Source organism: Mizuhopecten yessoensis, unplaced genomic scaffold, assembly GCF_002113885.1.
Source record: "Mizuhopecten yessoensis strain PY_sf001 unplaced genomic scaffold, ASM211388v2 scaffold5503, whole genome shotgun sequence".
Taxonomy (NCBI): Eukaryota; Metazoa; Mollusca; class Bivalvia; order Pectinida; family Pectinidae; genus Mizuhopecten; species Mizuhopecten yessoensis.
Genome location: NW_018406081.1, coordinates 1,032,546 through 1,046,294, shown reverse-complemented (window position 1 = coordinate 1,046,294; position 13,749 = coordinate 1,032,546). Strand labels below are relative to the sequence as shown.

The window sequence follows — 13,749 nt, the reverse complement described above, 5'->3', positions numbered from 1 at the left end:
GTTAATGTACGATATCTAGCTTAGGGGTTGGTTTTGAATACGTCATCGAGTATTTTGGCTTATATTAGTGTATGATATATAGCTTACGGGTTGGTTTTGACGACGTCATCGAGTATTTTGTCTTATGTTAGTGTATGATATATAGCGTACGGGTTGGTTTTGACAACGTCATCGAGTATTTTGGCTTATGTTAGTGTAGGATATATAGCTTACGGGTTGGATTTGACGACGTCATCGAGTATTTTGGCTTATGTTAGTGTATGATATATAGCTTACGGGTTGGTTTTGACGACGTCATGGATTATTTTGGCTTATGTTAGTGTATGATATATAGCGTACGGGTTGGTTTTGACGACGTCATCGAGTATTTTGGCTTATGTTAGTGTATGATATATAGCTTACGGGTTGGTTTTGACGTCGTCATGGATTATTTTGGCTTATGTTAGTGTATGATATATAGCTTACGGGTTGGGTTTGACGATGTCATCGAGTATTTTGGCTTATGTTAGTGTAGGATATATAGCTTACGGGTTGGTTTTGACGACGTCATCGAGGTGTTTTTTTATTACGTTAGTGTACGATATCTAGCTTACGGTTGGTTTTGAGGACGTCATCGATTTTTTTCATGAGTTTGGAGTGTGTATTTTGATTGACGGATTGGTTTCGACGGCCTCATCAAGTATTTTGGCTTACGTTAGCTGATGTCTAGCTTACGGGTTGGTTTTGACGACGTCTTCGAGTTTTTCGGCTTACGTTAGTGTACGATATCTAGATTATGGGTTGGTTTTGACGACATCATCGAGTTTAAGCATACCTTTAGAGCGTAGTTGACGGGTTGGTTTTGATGACGTCATAGGGAGATGACGCCTATTTCAGAATTCCTGCGCGAGAGCGTTATTGTAGGTTGGGATTTCCTCTTCATTTCTACTCAGATTGTTGGCCAAACTGTTATGTTAATTCTTTTATCTGCCTGATTTTTTTCAAGAATAAATAGTTAGAATTGTGATGAAATACATTTTAAAATAATAAAAATACCTAATAATCGTTACTAATCGTAGCCTTTGCCCAACCCGAGCATTGCTGTAATGTATAATTCATAAGCTGCCGGAACTTTTTCTAAAGTTCTTCAACAATTTCTAGCTAATCTATACTGAGCTTTAAATCAGTAATGATTCAAGAAATAGTTAGAATTTTGATGAAATACGTTTAAAAGTAAAGAAAATATCTGATAATCGTTGCTAATCGTAGCCTCCATCATCCTTCAGAGCCTGTTGTCATGTCAACTATCGTTAGTGTGACGTCATAACCGGAAGTACAAACTAGTTTAACAAAATTGAAAAGACAGCAAAATATCCGGAAACAAACATATGGAGTTACTTCCCTTTACCGTAAACGTTTTTTTGTTTTTTTGTTTTTGCAAAGACATTTCATACAATCAAAAAAACTGAGAAAAAAATTAACAAGTTGCTGAAGTCATCCTGTTTTTTACTTGAATATTGTATTTTTCAACGAAAATGTAGTGTTTTTCTTAGTTTCATTAATATTTTTCTAACAAATTAAGTGGGTTTTTTCATTTCAAAAAACTATTTTTTATTGAATAATCGATATTTACGGTAAAAATAGTTGTTTTTCATGCTGATTGAGCTAATACAATGTACGCGTGTATTGTGTTATATGGTGTTTTGGAGTCGTCCTTTTTTTGAGTCATCCTGTTTGGAGTCATTTTTTTACGTATCTTAATTGAATAATCCTTTTTTCCAACAAAAAAAAAATATTATTATTTTTAGTTTTATTCATATATTGCAAACAATTAAATCATTATTTTATTATCTTATCGATATTTTAACGAAAACAATTGACATTTTTCATCAAATGTTCATGCTGAATGAACTGAAAGAGCTGATACGCATGTATGGTGTTTTGGAGTCGGAGTCATTGTGTTTTTGTAGTCATTCTGTTGTGAGTCATCCTTTTTGATGTTTCATATGCTTAAATTATTATATTTTTCACCGAAAATATTGTATTTGTTTAAGTTTTATTAAAAAAAATACAACTTAAGTTTTGTTTTCCATTTTTTCAAACAAATAAAGTATAGTTTTTAGTTTTGTTCATATTTTCCTTACCAATTAAGTATTTTTTTCTATTTTTTCAAACAAATAAAGTATATTCAAGTTTTATTCATATTTTTCATTTTTTTTTTATTATTATTAATTTTTCGATATTTTAACGTAAAAATAAACTTTTGTTCCTGCTGAATGAGCTGATACGCGTGTATGGCGCTATTTAGTGTTTAGGAGTCGTCCTGTCTTTGCAGTCTTTCTGTTTTGTAGTCATCCTGTTTTGGAGTCATCCTGTTTTGGAGTCATCCTGTTTTGGAGTCATCCTGTTTTGAAGTCATCCTGTTTTTTCAGAGTCATGCTATGTTGGAGTTATCCTGTTTGGTATGCCCGGTCTATCTCGATTCCGATCTCGGTTGTTATCCTGCTTCCATTTTTTGATGACGTCATAACCGGAAGTGAAAAGTACAAACTTGTTTAACGAAATAAGAAAGACAGCAAAATATCCGGAAACAAACGTATGGAGTTACTTCCCTTTCCCGTGAGGATTTTTGTTTATTACAAAGACATTGCATACAATAAAAAAACAGAGAAAAACATTAAAAAGTTTTATTTTTTCTTAGAAATTTTGTATTTACTTATAAAATTAATTAAATTATTAATTTATAGATATTTTAACGAAAAAATCGATATTTTTCATAAATTTTTCATGCTGATTAATTAGGATAGATATCAACTAACATAAGCCGCCGTAAGCTAGATACCATCTAACGTAAGCCGAATAAATCGAAAAACCAACATAAAAGGAAATATGTAAGAAAAACGCCAGCGAATAAACATTACAACTATGATGAAAATCCAATTACATTTTAATGCTATAAACATTTTATAACTAAAATTATCTCAACACGATCAGTCTACTGCTCCCGCTGTCCAACCCCCCTGACACTGCGCACGCAGTGTGTTACTGCTCCCGTAGTCCAGACAACCTCGCCAAACAACCCTCGTGACGTCACAGGTTAATCATTATGACGTCAACAGAGGTCATTAAACGGCATTAAACTGATTTTGAGGATGTGACAAGTTTGCAGGTTTCGGGGATCATTGCATATGCTTAAAAGCCCTATAATTGTAGGCGGAAATCAAGACAGGGAGACAACTGTACTATTTTCTAAGCGATCATCGACAACCCTCGGGTAACTCTGTGACATAATAGACCATTGCTTAGAATAGCGTATCTGTATCCATTAAATCCTTATCTTCGGCATGTACACTTCATTCCCGAGAAAACTGATGTGTTCGTCCTGATGTTTTCACATGTCCTAATTGATATTGAAATGTTTTTCAAAAGTTTTATATCTGCGGTTAAGGCGAATACTGTCCTAAACAGCAATCCTTAACGTAAAAACGGCCTCAATGTTAAAAAATCCGTTAATTTACAGAAGAGCATTAGGGGAATATGTCGAGTTATAAAGTGGAAATTTCAGTATCTTGACATTATGAGTAAGGATGTCGACAATTTGAGGTATTAAGGTCATAGGAGTGTATTGATGCATCCCTAGTTGAAAATCCAATGTAGGGAAACAGTATCACAATTTCCGCATATTCTAATGTTTAATATTAAACTGATGAATATTGTATGTTTATTACTGACAGAACAGTCTGTTGTCTCAATATTAAAGTATTTTAAAGCAATTCAGGCATTAATTCAGTTGTTTTTTATCAATGAGTCACATGTGTCCATTTTGTCTGTACCTCAGGAAACCGGCTACCTATTTCACTACTGTATAGTTTTTCAAGATAGACAACTCTTCCATGCAAATACTATGTGTATACAGTTTTATCATAAAGTGTAAATTTTTAATCGTTTATAGATAATTTATTTTACACAATTTCAGCATTTATTAAATTGATATACATGAATGCAATACTAATCTATGGCAGTATCATTTTTATTGACATTATTTTGTAAAATAATGTGTCTTTCATTTTTTTCAAAATTCACTCCTTTTTTACATAAATTTACATTTAAAATCCTTAAAATTCTGACAACCTATACTTATTTTGTGGCAGAACACTTTCTTTACTTCAAAGCAATATAACTACAATATTTGAAGAAATTCTACTGAGAAATGGTGACACAATCCTATTACCTTAAGTCGAAATTTCGAGAAAGCAAGACGACGGAAACAAAATGTATCTTTTCTCTAGGTAGCTTTAATGCTCTTTCGTATTAAGGGTTGGTATTGATACATTTTGTATATGCTTTCTCATTATTTTTTTCTCCAGTTTGAACATTAAGGGTTGTAAAAGAGGATATCATTTTTCATTACCCTTTAGATGTTAGCAATTTAATTCTTAAATTCTAACTTAACAAAGAGTCAGCAAGTTTTGTTTAGTTCAAAATGTATGCGTCAAACTAGAGGATTCAATTTAACAACCGGAGTTTGACGTTGCATTAACTGTTTTAAAACCGTTTTAAGATTGTCTTGTAAAGACAACAATAACTGTCAATGAGTAATGAGTAATAAAACATTATAATATGATTTAATAGTAAGTGCATTACAGAATGCAAATCATTTGGATTCATTGGTATATGGGAAATAACCAAATGAGTTGGATTCTAAAGCACTTGGAAAAAAAAGACAGGCCCCCGCTGGTGAACTCGAGATTTTATCTACGTGCGAGTGAGGACAAAATTGTTCGAACGACAAACACTGAATATACTGTGTGATAAACTGTTAATCGTCTTATATATTTCGCCATTAAAAAAAGGTCAACGTAACGCAATATTATCCAAATAACTTCTAGGCTCAATGGTCATCGATCGCAAATCCTTGGTCTGTGTCAAACGTAAACAAATAGGAGATTTGCGCGGAGTAATACCGTGAACATTAAAAGAATGTCGAAAATATATTTTAAACAATCTTATCGTCATTTACACTTATTCGTATGCCCATTCAAATATTGTGTTATGATGCTGATAAAATGGTGTTGTAATCCTCCCAATATCTTTGTTGGAACTTTATGTTGATTTGATGAGGGACTATTTTCTTATGCGGATCACTTTTGTGTGGATATTATTTCCGGTTAAGGGCGTCACCCGGCGCGACCAGACGTTCTTGTTTAAGAAAATACTTTCCCAAATGCCGGTATATGGGAAAATCCGTTTTCAAGTTGTTCACAAGTTGGTATCATGAGCTGCCATTATGAGAATGCTCAAGAAGAACTACCTGAAGTTTCTTACACTCCTGTCACCTTAATATGTAGGTAGTGAAAACAGATTACTTGGAATTTTCAAATACCGGAAGTTTACTTGGAAAAATCAACTCCTGTCATTAAAGGTCTCGACATCCCATTGTGTTGGTATTACCTTACTGAACTTTAAATGTTGACAACATATCTGTGTCGAATTGTCTCATTTGTCACAATACTCTTACCCCTATATTGGGTCGAAGTATATTACACTCAAGCACTAAATGAATTATCTTCATCACTGAAAACGATTAAGTTTTTTTGGATAATTAATATTTGACAGTTGAAACACAGTTACATCTCGTTACACTGCCCCGATTCGTTCCTAATGTGATATACATTTTTATCGTTGAAATGACTTCTAAATATAAGACGTATTGATTCAAAATAAAAATTGCAAATATGATTTTTAACATATAAATGACTTAACACCAGTAGATTGAGAAATACGTAACATTTTATTAAGAAAACACGGAATAAGTGATAACAGATTTCAAGTGAACCAATGCTCAATGCGAGGAAATGCTGTTCAATTTTATCATACTGCTTAAGCATCAAACCTTGTTAAATAATTCACCCCGCTATCGTTAAATGGTACATCCCGCTATCGTTAAATGGTACACCCCGCTGTTAAATGGCACGACCCGCTATCGTTAAATGGCACGACCCGCTATCGTTAAATGGCACGACCCGCTATCGTTAAATGGCACGACCCGCTATCGTTAAATGGCACACCCCGCTATCATTAAATGGTACACCCCGCTATCATTAAATGGTACATCCCGCTATTGTTAAATAGTACACCCCGCTATCGTCAATTGGTTCACCTCTCTATCGTTAAATGGTACTCCCGCTTTAGTTAAATTGAACACTCCGCTATCGTTAAACGGTACACCCCGCTTTCGTTAAACGGTACACTCCGCTATTGTTAAACGGTACACCCCGCTATCGTTAAACGGTACACTTCGCTTTCCTCAAATGGTACACCCCGCTTTCCACAAATGGTACACCCCGCTATCGTTAAATGGTACACCCCGCTTTCGTTAAACGGTACACTAGCTATCGTTAAACGGTACACCGCGCTATCGTTAAACGGTACAACTCGCTTTCCACAAATGGTACACCCCGCTATCGTTAAACGGTAAACCCCGCTATCGTTAAACGGTACACCCGCTATCGTTAAACGGTACACCGCGCTATCGTTAAACGGTACAACTCGCTTTCCTCAAATGGTACACCCCGCTTTCCTCAAATGGTACACCCGCTATCGTTAAACGGTACACCCCGCAATCTTTAAATGGTACACCCTGCTATCGTTAAACGGTACACCCCGCTATCGTTAAACGGTACAACTCGCTTTCCTCAAATGGAACATCCCGCTTTCCTCAAATGGTACACCCCGCTTTCCACAAATGGTACTCCCCGCTATCGTTAAATGGTACACTCCGCTATCGTTAAACGGTACACCCCGCTTTCGTTAAACGATACACTCCGCTATTGTTAAACGGTACACCCCGCTATCGTTAAACGGTACACCTCGCTTTCCTCAAATGGTACACCCCGCTTTCCACAAATGGTACTCCCCGCTATCGTTAAATGGTACACTCCGCTATCGTTACCCCGCTATCGTTAAATGGTTTAAACGGTACAACTCGCTTTCCTCAAATGGTACATCCCGCTTTCCTCAAATGGTACACCCGCTATCGTTAAATTGTACACCCCGCTATCGTTAAACGGTACACCCCGCAATCTTTAAATGGTACACCCTGCTATCGTTAAACGGTACACCCCGCTATCGTTAAACGGTACACATCGCTATCGTTAAATGGTACACCCCACTATCGTTAAATAGTACACCCCACTATCGTTAAATAGTGCACTCCGATTCCCACTAACAGTCAATGAAGTTAAGGGTATTCCCACTTTTGGTTTTAAAGTAGCTACTAGATCAAAACGATTTAAATAATCTGTTACAATACACACCTGTCGTTTTCAGTGACATTCTTCGTATCCTTATATCGTCTACCCTCATTCCCCGATCGGACGTGAAAAGGTTGGGGTCACCTGCCCGATCACGTGGGTTTTCACCGGGTACTCCGGTTTCCTCCCACACTAAGACCCCCACGCGCCAACATCCGGGCCAACAAGAGTGAATAATATGAGTTGAAATAACTTCTTTCATAATTGTTAAAAAATAAATAAAGTTTATATATACCCTCATTGTATACAGGTATATCTAAGCAACCTCCAGACTTTACGTTTTACTCATATATAGAATTAACGCAATGCTTCATATTTTTTTTCTCAAATATTACAATGTATATTATAAAGCATGTGGTCCTCAAATAAAATATGCATTTCTTCAACTTGAGATGAATTTAAGTAAATTGTAAATTTTGATTCCAAATCCTATTTCATCAATAAGGTATTGAATTATATTGTAATGTAAACGCAGTAAGAAATGAATAAAGTTTATGTTAACATAGCAACTGCAGCATTACAGATAAAATGTATCGGCAAAATAAATTGAAGACATTTCTTTTCATTAAGTCCTGGTTGCGTTTGTTTTACATGTCATGTTGATCACAATAATGATACAGTATATATAGAGATGTCGATACATTAGATAAGATATGTCAAACATCATCCAATGCTGACGTCTCAAATGGTCTGCAAATAGTAATAAAACTTAAACATTATAAAACGTCACTTCCGGTCTGCTGGTGAAGTGATTTCCACGCGCGGAATGTTTTCTGCACTTACTGGACGTTTAAGGGCAGGGGGTGAGCCACTATTTGTCACAACTCCAGGGAGTATAGGAGTCGACACACATCGTGCAATGATTGCAAAAGGATTTTCGATTTTGGTGCTGTCTGAAAAATGCATTGTGGGTGAATTTGAATGAGCACTTGTGTTGTGTCCTTGAATCATCTTTTTCAGCTTCCTGCGGAGGGATTTGGACTTTTTGCGTTGTGGACCTATATACTCCTTGTCGCCTTTACATGTGTTTGTTAGGTCTGGTTCACTGTTGGAACGTTCGTGTACTTTCTTGTTACGAGAGTTCGATAAAAATCTTTTCGTATTGACAAACTTGGCTATTTCGTCTGCGCACTCCTGTCTTCCAGTGAATCTAGCCCATTCCTCGGCACAAAGCTTGCGCCCACAGTCCCGCAACTTAGGATTTGCACCTGAAATTAATAAAATATTTCTCCGTTCATACCACATATCAAGGATTTTGTCATTCACCTGTAGGTACTTTAAACGTGTCTACATGTTTCTTAGCGCGCGACAATTAAACATATTATTCAATTTAACTTTTAGTCCATTGGTGAATTTTAACACTTTCAAAATTTACGTTAGATAACAATATACAGCAACTTCAATAATATCTACCTCGATCATTATTGATTCCAAGCTGTTAAGTGCGAAAAGCACTAAAATACGATCACCGCTGACATTTGTAAATCCCAAGTATTTCCGAAATAATTATTTCTACTGGAAATTGTATTTGAAAATACCTAAAGCAGGAAATCGATTTATAATGGTTATAAGGAAACGCCATTAAATATTCACTATCTTAAAGCATCTGTCACCATATTCCTATTACACGGGATTCTTGTTGATATTTCTTCAAAAAAATAAGTTTAGAACGCATTTTGTCCATATAATAGCAACTATATACTGCATACATTTAAGTCATTGGGCTGACGTAAGCTCTGTATTTAGGAAGACTTCCTGACCTGCGTAAAGCAACAGCTTGGCACATGAAGTTCTTCCTTGGATAGCAGCTTTCATCAGAGGAGTGAAACCAAGCTTGTTCCGCTGGTCCACTTGGATTTTCCGGAAATCGTTCAAGAGAAATTTTACAATTTCACGATAACCTGCAAACATGAAAGATAATGTAAATAAATATTTGGAATACACATGTGTTATGCTGTGTCCAACCGTACTAAGTTTATTTGAGCAGAAGGTAATGAAAAGTGGAGAAAAGAACGCAAACAAAAAAATACAAACGCGTCAACTCACTTACATTAATTGGAAATCAAAGCAGAAATGGATGGAAGAGGCGTCAAAATGAAGTGTAATAAATGGATTAAGCAGTCAATGTGACACCGCATTAATGAACTAGAACCAAAGTAGCAATTACTAGATAACGTCGCAACTGTAAACAAAGATGTACTAAAGATCAAAATAAACAGTAATAAAGTGACGTCAAAATAATGTACTTCAATCAAATTAAGCTGATTTGTAATCAATGGAAAGGCCAAACAACGGCTCCTTTTTCAAGCGTTGTGTTTATGTCGTAACAATAATAACGACGTCATGGCCATCAGTTCAGATTTATAGTCTCATTACCTTCAACATAAGTATAGAAGCAATGCGGAGCATATACAGATATAACATATATACGCTATACTTATTGGAATGGTTTGGTTGTGAATTGCGTCCTACGAGTATTGCCTTTTAAGTACGAGCCAGATTTTGCAAACCACCCGTGACCCGGTGTTTTAGGGCTAGTGGACGTAGACCTTCTGACACCTCAACCATGCAGTTACCTCGGCCCCAACACACATGCATTGTGCATGTACATCTGTCACGAATTCACATCATTTTATCTTTTTTCACAGTTCCAATATGTGATAAATAAAGATCCATTTATGAAAGTTCAATAACTCGTAGAAATGGAGGCCATTGTTTTATTACAAATGTGCTTGTGTTTGTCTCAAATACAGAGTATATGTTCAACGATTAACTAGACATTGGTAATACATGAGATTGGAATTTTACTGAACTAGTGTAAATGTTTTGTTCAAATTCTTTGTTCTTGGTCTTAGGTCGGGGTGAATGCCTATTTCAATCTTACACGTAATCAAACTCCGTGTGAATACTCTGTGGCACTTAATGAACGTGCAACCTTCCAAACATTGGGCACCGGCATCTGTTGTAATCTATTTTCCTTTTAAATTTTGAATAACGAATAACGAATAACTGTCTAACTTTACCTTGCCCTAAACCTACGCACCCTATTAAGATGAAATGTATGTACATAAATAGCTCTCCTTGATTCTCAGAACGTCTAAATCAAAACAATAATCGCGGTAAAGAATTTTATATTTCAAATATGTGTGTATACCCTCCAGTCTTTCACGCGACGCTAAATTGATGCATGGCCAAACGCTGTAAACACAATGACACTCGATATTGATTCACCTAATTCAATTGTGAAAGGAAAATATAAAATGGTAAGTTACAGCTCTCTCTTTTTTTTTAAATATATAACGTTATTGGACCCTCTTATCGCTTTTCGACATGAAGAACAGCAAGATGCCATAAATATTGATCGAGACATTATCGTGTGCCATGCTGTCTCTAAATAAACAAGAGATATTCGATTTTTCTTTTAGATATTAACATTATTGTTATCCTACGTAAAATGATTAGCTGTACACAGTATATTTTTTTTTAACAGGAAATTCACCACTGTCTGAAGGTTGTTGCAAATAAGATTTATTCGAAAGTATATACATGTTTATTCTTATCACAGTGTATAATCCTAACTGGTATTGCCAGTTACTAGAACTGTTATGTTGTCCACATAAAACATGATTTCAAACTTCATTTAATGCATATTTGATCACACGAGAGCAGATTAAGGGCATTTGCTTTTTTTTGCTTTTAATTTTTATTTGGTGCATTTTTTCAAATACGGAAATAAAAGCAAATATCACCGGAAAGTGCAAACGAACCTCAAACGGAGTTAAACTTTCACGAAAGCAGGTGGTAGTCTCTGCTAGTGGATTTCTTAGTCCTCGAAGTTTACGTTTGCTGTAACCTAAATGGCCACCATTATCTCGTTTGAGTAGTGACACAGTTCAAAGTATGTACTTTGTTGATTATGAAATACAAATTACCAGCACTCCTCTTTTGTTTAGATTGACTGAACTGTTCCAGACGACCTGTAGTTGTACAAACAGTGAAAAGCTTCAACAAAGATGACGATACGTGTATGAACAGCTAGAGTCCAATAATTCTAACCCAATATTCATTTTTTTCTGTTTCCAGCTTACTATCGTTCTTATATATCATGTAGTTCACAATTGCATTGCTTTATTGAATATACATGTAATACTTTACATTTAGTAATGCTGACCTTTTCAATGACAGGAACCTTCCCTGAAATTTTGTAGCGCCCTTTCAACATTTGTGGATAAAATTAAACAATTAAAAATTAGACTTTTAAAGAAAGATATAACATTGGGAAAAAAATGTTTCTTATCATGACATGGGAAATAATGATATGATGACTACTGTCCGAAATAAATAAGCGTGGTTTTATATATATCCGGTAGAAGGCCATGGCTACGTTATTTTGATGTAACGATTTGTGTTTTGTTTGTTTATGTTTTACTTCCTTTTAACAGCTATGGTCATTTAAGGACTTGCCAGGTTTTGGTGGTGGAGAAAAACCGGAGTTCCCGGAGAAAAAACACCGACATACGGCCAGTACCTGGCGACTGCCCCACGTAGGTTTCGAACCCGCGACCCAGTGGTGGAGGGCTAGTGTCAGAATGTCAGACGCTATAACCAATTGGCCATCGCGGAACGAACATCGTGTCTTTTTCGTGAATGACGGAATAACGAATAACACTTATTTCTTTTCCATGGCCTAAGTTTGGATACTATCGAGTGCTGACTAATAAGGAAATCTCGGACTACCAATTAGCGTCGCCTCAGAATGAACACCACCAAATTCTCATCAATATGGCACCGGGAGCCATTCTGGTTCTCTTACTTAAAGATCCAGCTCTGACGGAACTACAAAGGCCGTGAAGACCCTGAGCCACTTTGATCGCGCGTTTGTCTGAGCGATAGATAGTTGACAGGCGCTAATAGTGTATAGAACGTATCCATCTCCGGACGTCTTCTTAGAAACCTCCAACTAATTGATAGTTTGTCATTGGTCTGTCCTTCACGTTAGATATGGAGATACGAATACAGCGTACACTTAGATAAGATAATGTAGCACATACACAAGGCTGCCACTCTTTCCCATTTATTGTGTAGAAATTCTGAGACAGTTTACACGTCTGTTCTGTAGACATTTTTAAAGAGTACACACGCATGCAAATGTCGTCCGTCTGATACATTGTTTACTTAGAAACTCACATACAGTATAGACATGTACAGTAGCGTTTATATTAGTGCGAGGAAACAGAAAACTAAAATATACACCATTATACTCATTTTGTCATTATGATGTGCAGAAATTTCATTTCACGTCAAACACTACGTTTACAACAATAGCACACACTGTCAAAAATGATAACAATGCAAAGAAAACAATATCCAAAATGTTGTTATTTATTGGTAATAGGAAGAATATTCTTTTCAAAATCGCATTTAATAAATTTGTTTTCAAATATGACAATTCGGAACGACATTTGGATCAAAATTTGGTAGGAATTGTGAAAATCTACTAATAGTTCTTATATAATCACACTTCTTGAGAAACCGAATTAAATAAGGTAATCTTTAAATACAATATTCATCCTGTTCCATATACCTAATACCAATTACTGCAAAGAGACAGTCGGTCTAATGTTTCGCATTATAGCATTTTGCAGCTAGAAAAAGACCTGGAGCAGAACTTCGATCCAGTCGCTGTAGACATGGCGAGTCTGTCGCCTCAGAGTAGCATGTATTGTCACTATACAGTTCATACAGCACCTTAATCATATTTGTTTTACTCCTATTTCTTAATTGTTTAAGACACAATACATGAATACATTACTGACACGTTGACCATTGCTAGTAATAAACGTAAACATCCAAAAAACTCAAACCAAATAATAAAACTACATGTATACATGACTGCTGTTTTCAATTACAACAATTGAAGGCATATCCGCAAAAAAGTCGTTTGAGCTATATCTTTTGCTATGCGGTAAACATAAAGTAACATTTCGGAAGTCGCTATTCAATGTTTTATAGAAATCTGTATTATTCTATGATGACTTTAGCAAAATGAGGTAAAAGTGTAACACTCGATTGATTATTGAATATCTCACAGTTTTATTTTAACCTAAGAGCAAATTAAATTTTATAAACTTAAACTAACACAAGTGGTATTCGTGTTGCCTATACACCCCCAGTACCTTATTGGAGGTCAGCTCAGGCTGTCGACCCTACAGCGTCTTATTAGATTAGTGAATAATGGCTAGCCATTGATTGTAGTGTCCGATGACAGCGGAAGCAGAAGGACCGCACTAAAAGTGTTACGGACCTGTCATCCGGCGTTTGTTGACTGACGTCTATTGGCGACTAGCATGCTCTTTATTCTCAAAAAGAGATTTTCACCGAGATTCAATAATAAAGTGTGTTTAGTTAACATGATATTTGTGATAGGTGCCCTGTCTAGGTGATGACCTGGAAATTC

The 13,749-nt window shown here is 35.8% G+C and overlaps 1 protein-coding gene across 1 annotated transcript in view; it reads right to left on the bottom strand.

Moving 5' to 3' along the window:
- Window positions 1–6,980: 6,980 nt before the first annotated feature.
- Window positions 6,981–13,749, bottom strand: part of LOC110450769 (ankyrin repeat domain-containing protein 33B-like) — a 64,637-nt gene continuing 57,868 nt past the window's right edge. Inside the window, exons 4-5 of the mRNA XM_021498474.1 lie at window positions 9,053–9,193; window positions 6,981–8,500 (exon numbers count right to left, since the gene is read on the bottom strand). Of these exons, the coding sequence (XP_021354149.1) occupies window positions 8,019–8,500; window positions 9,053–9,193 (623 nt within the window). The 3' untranslated portion in view covers window positions 6,981–8,018. The remainder of the gene's footprint in view (window positions 8,501–9,052; window positions 9,194–13,749) is intronic.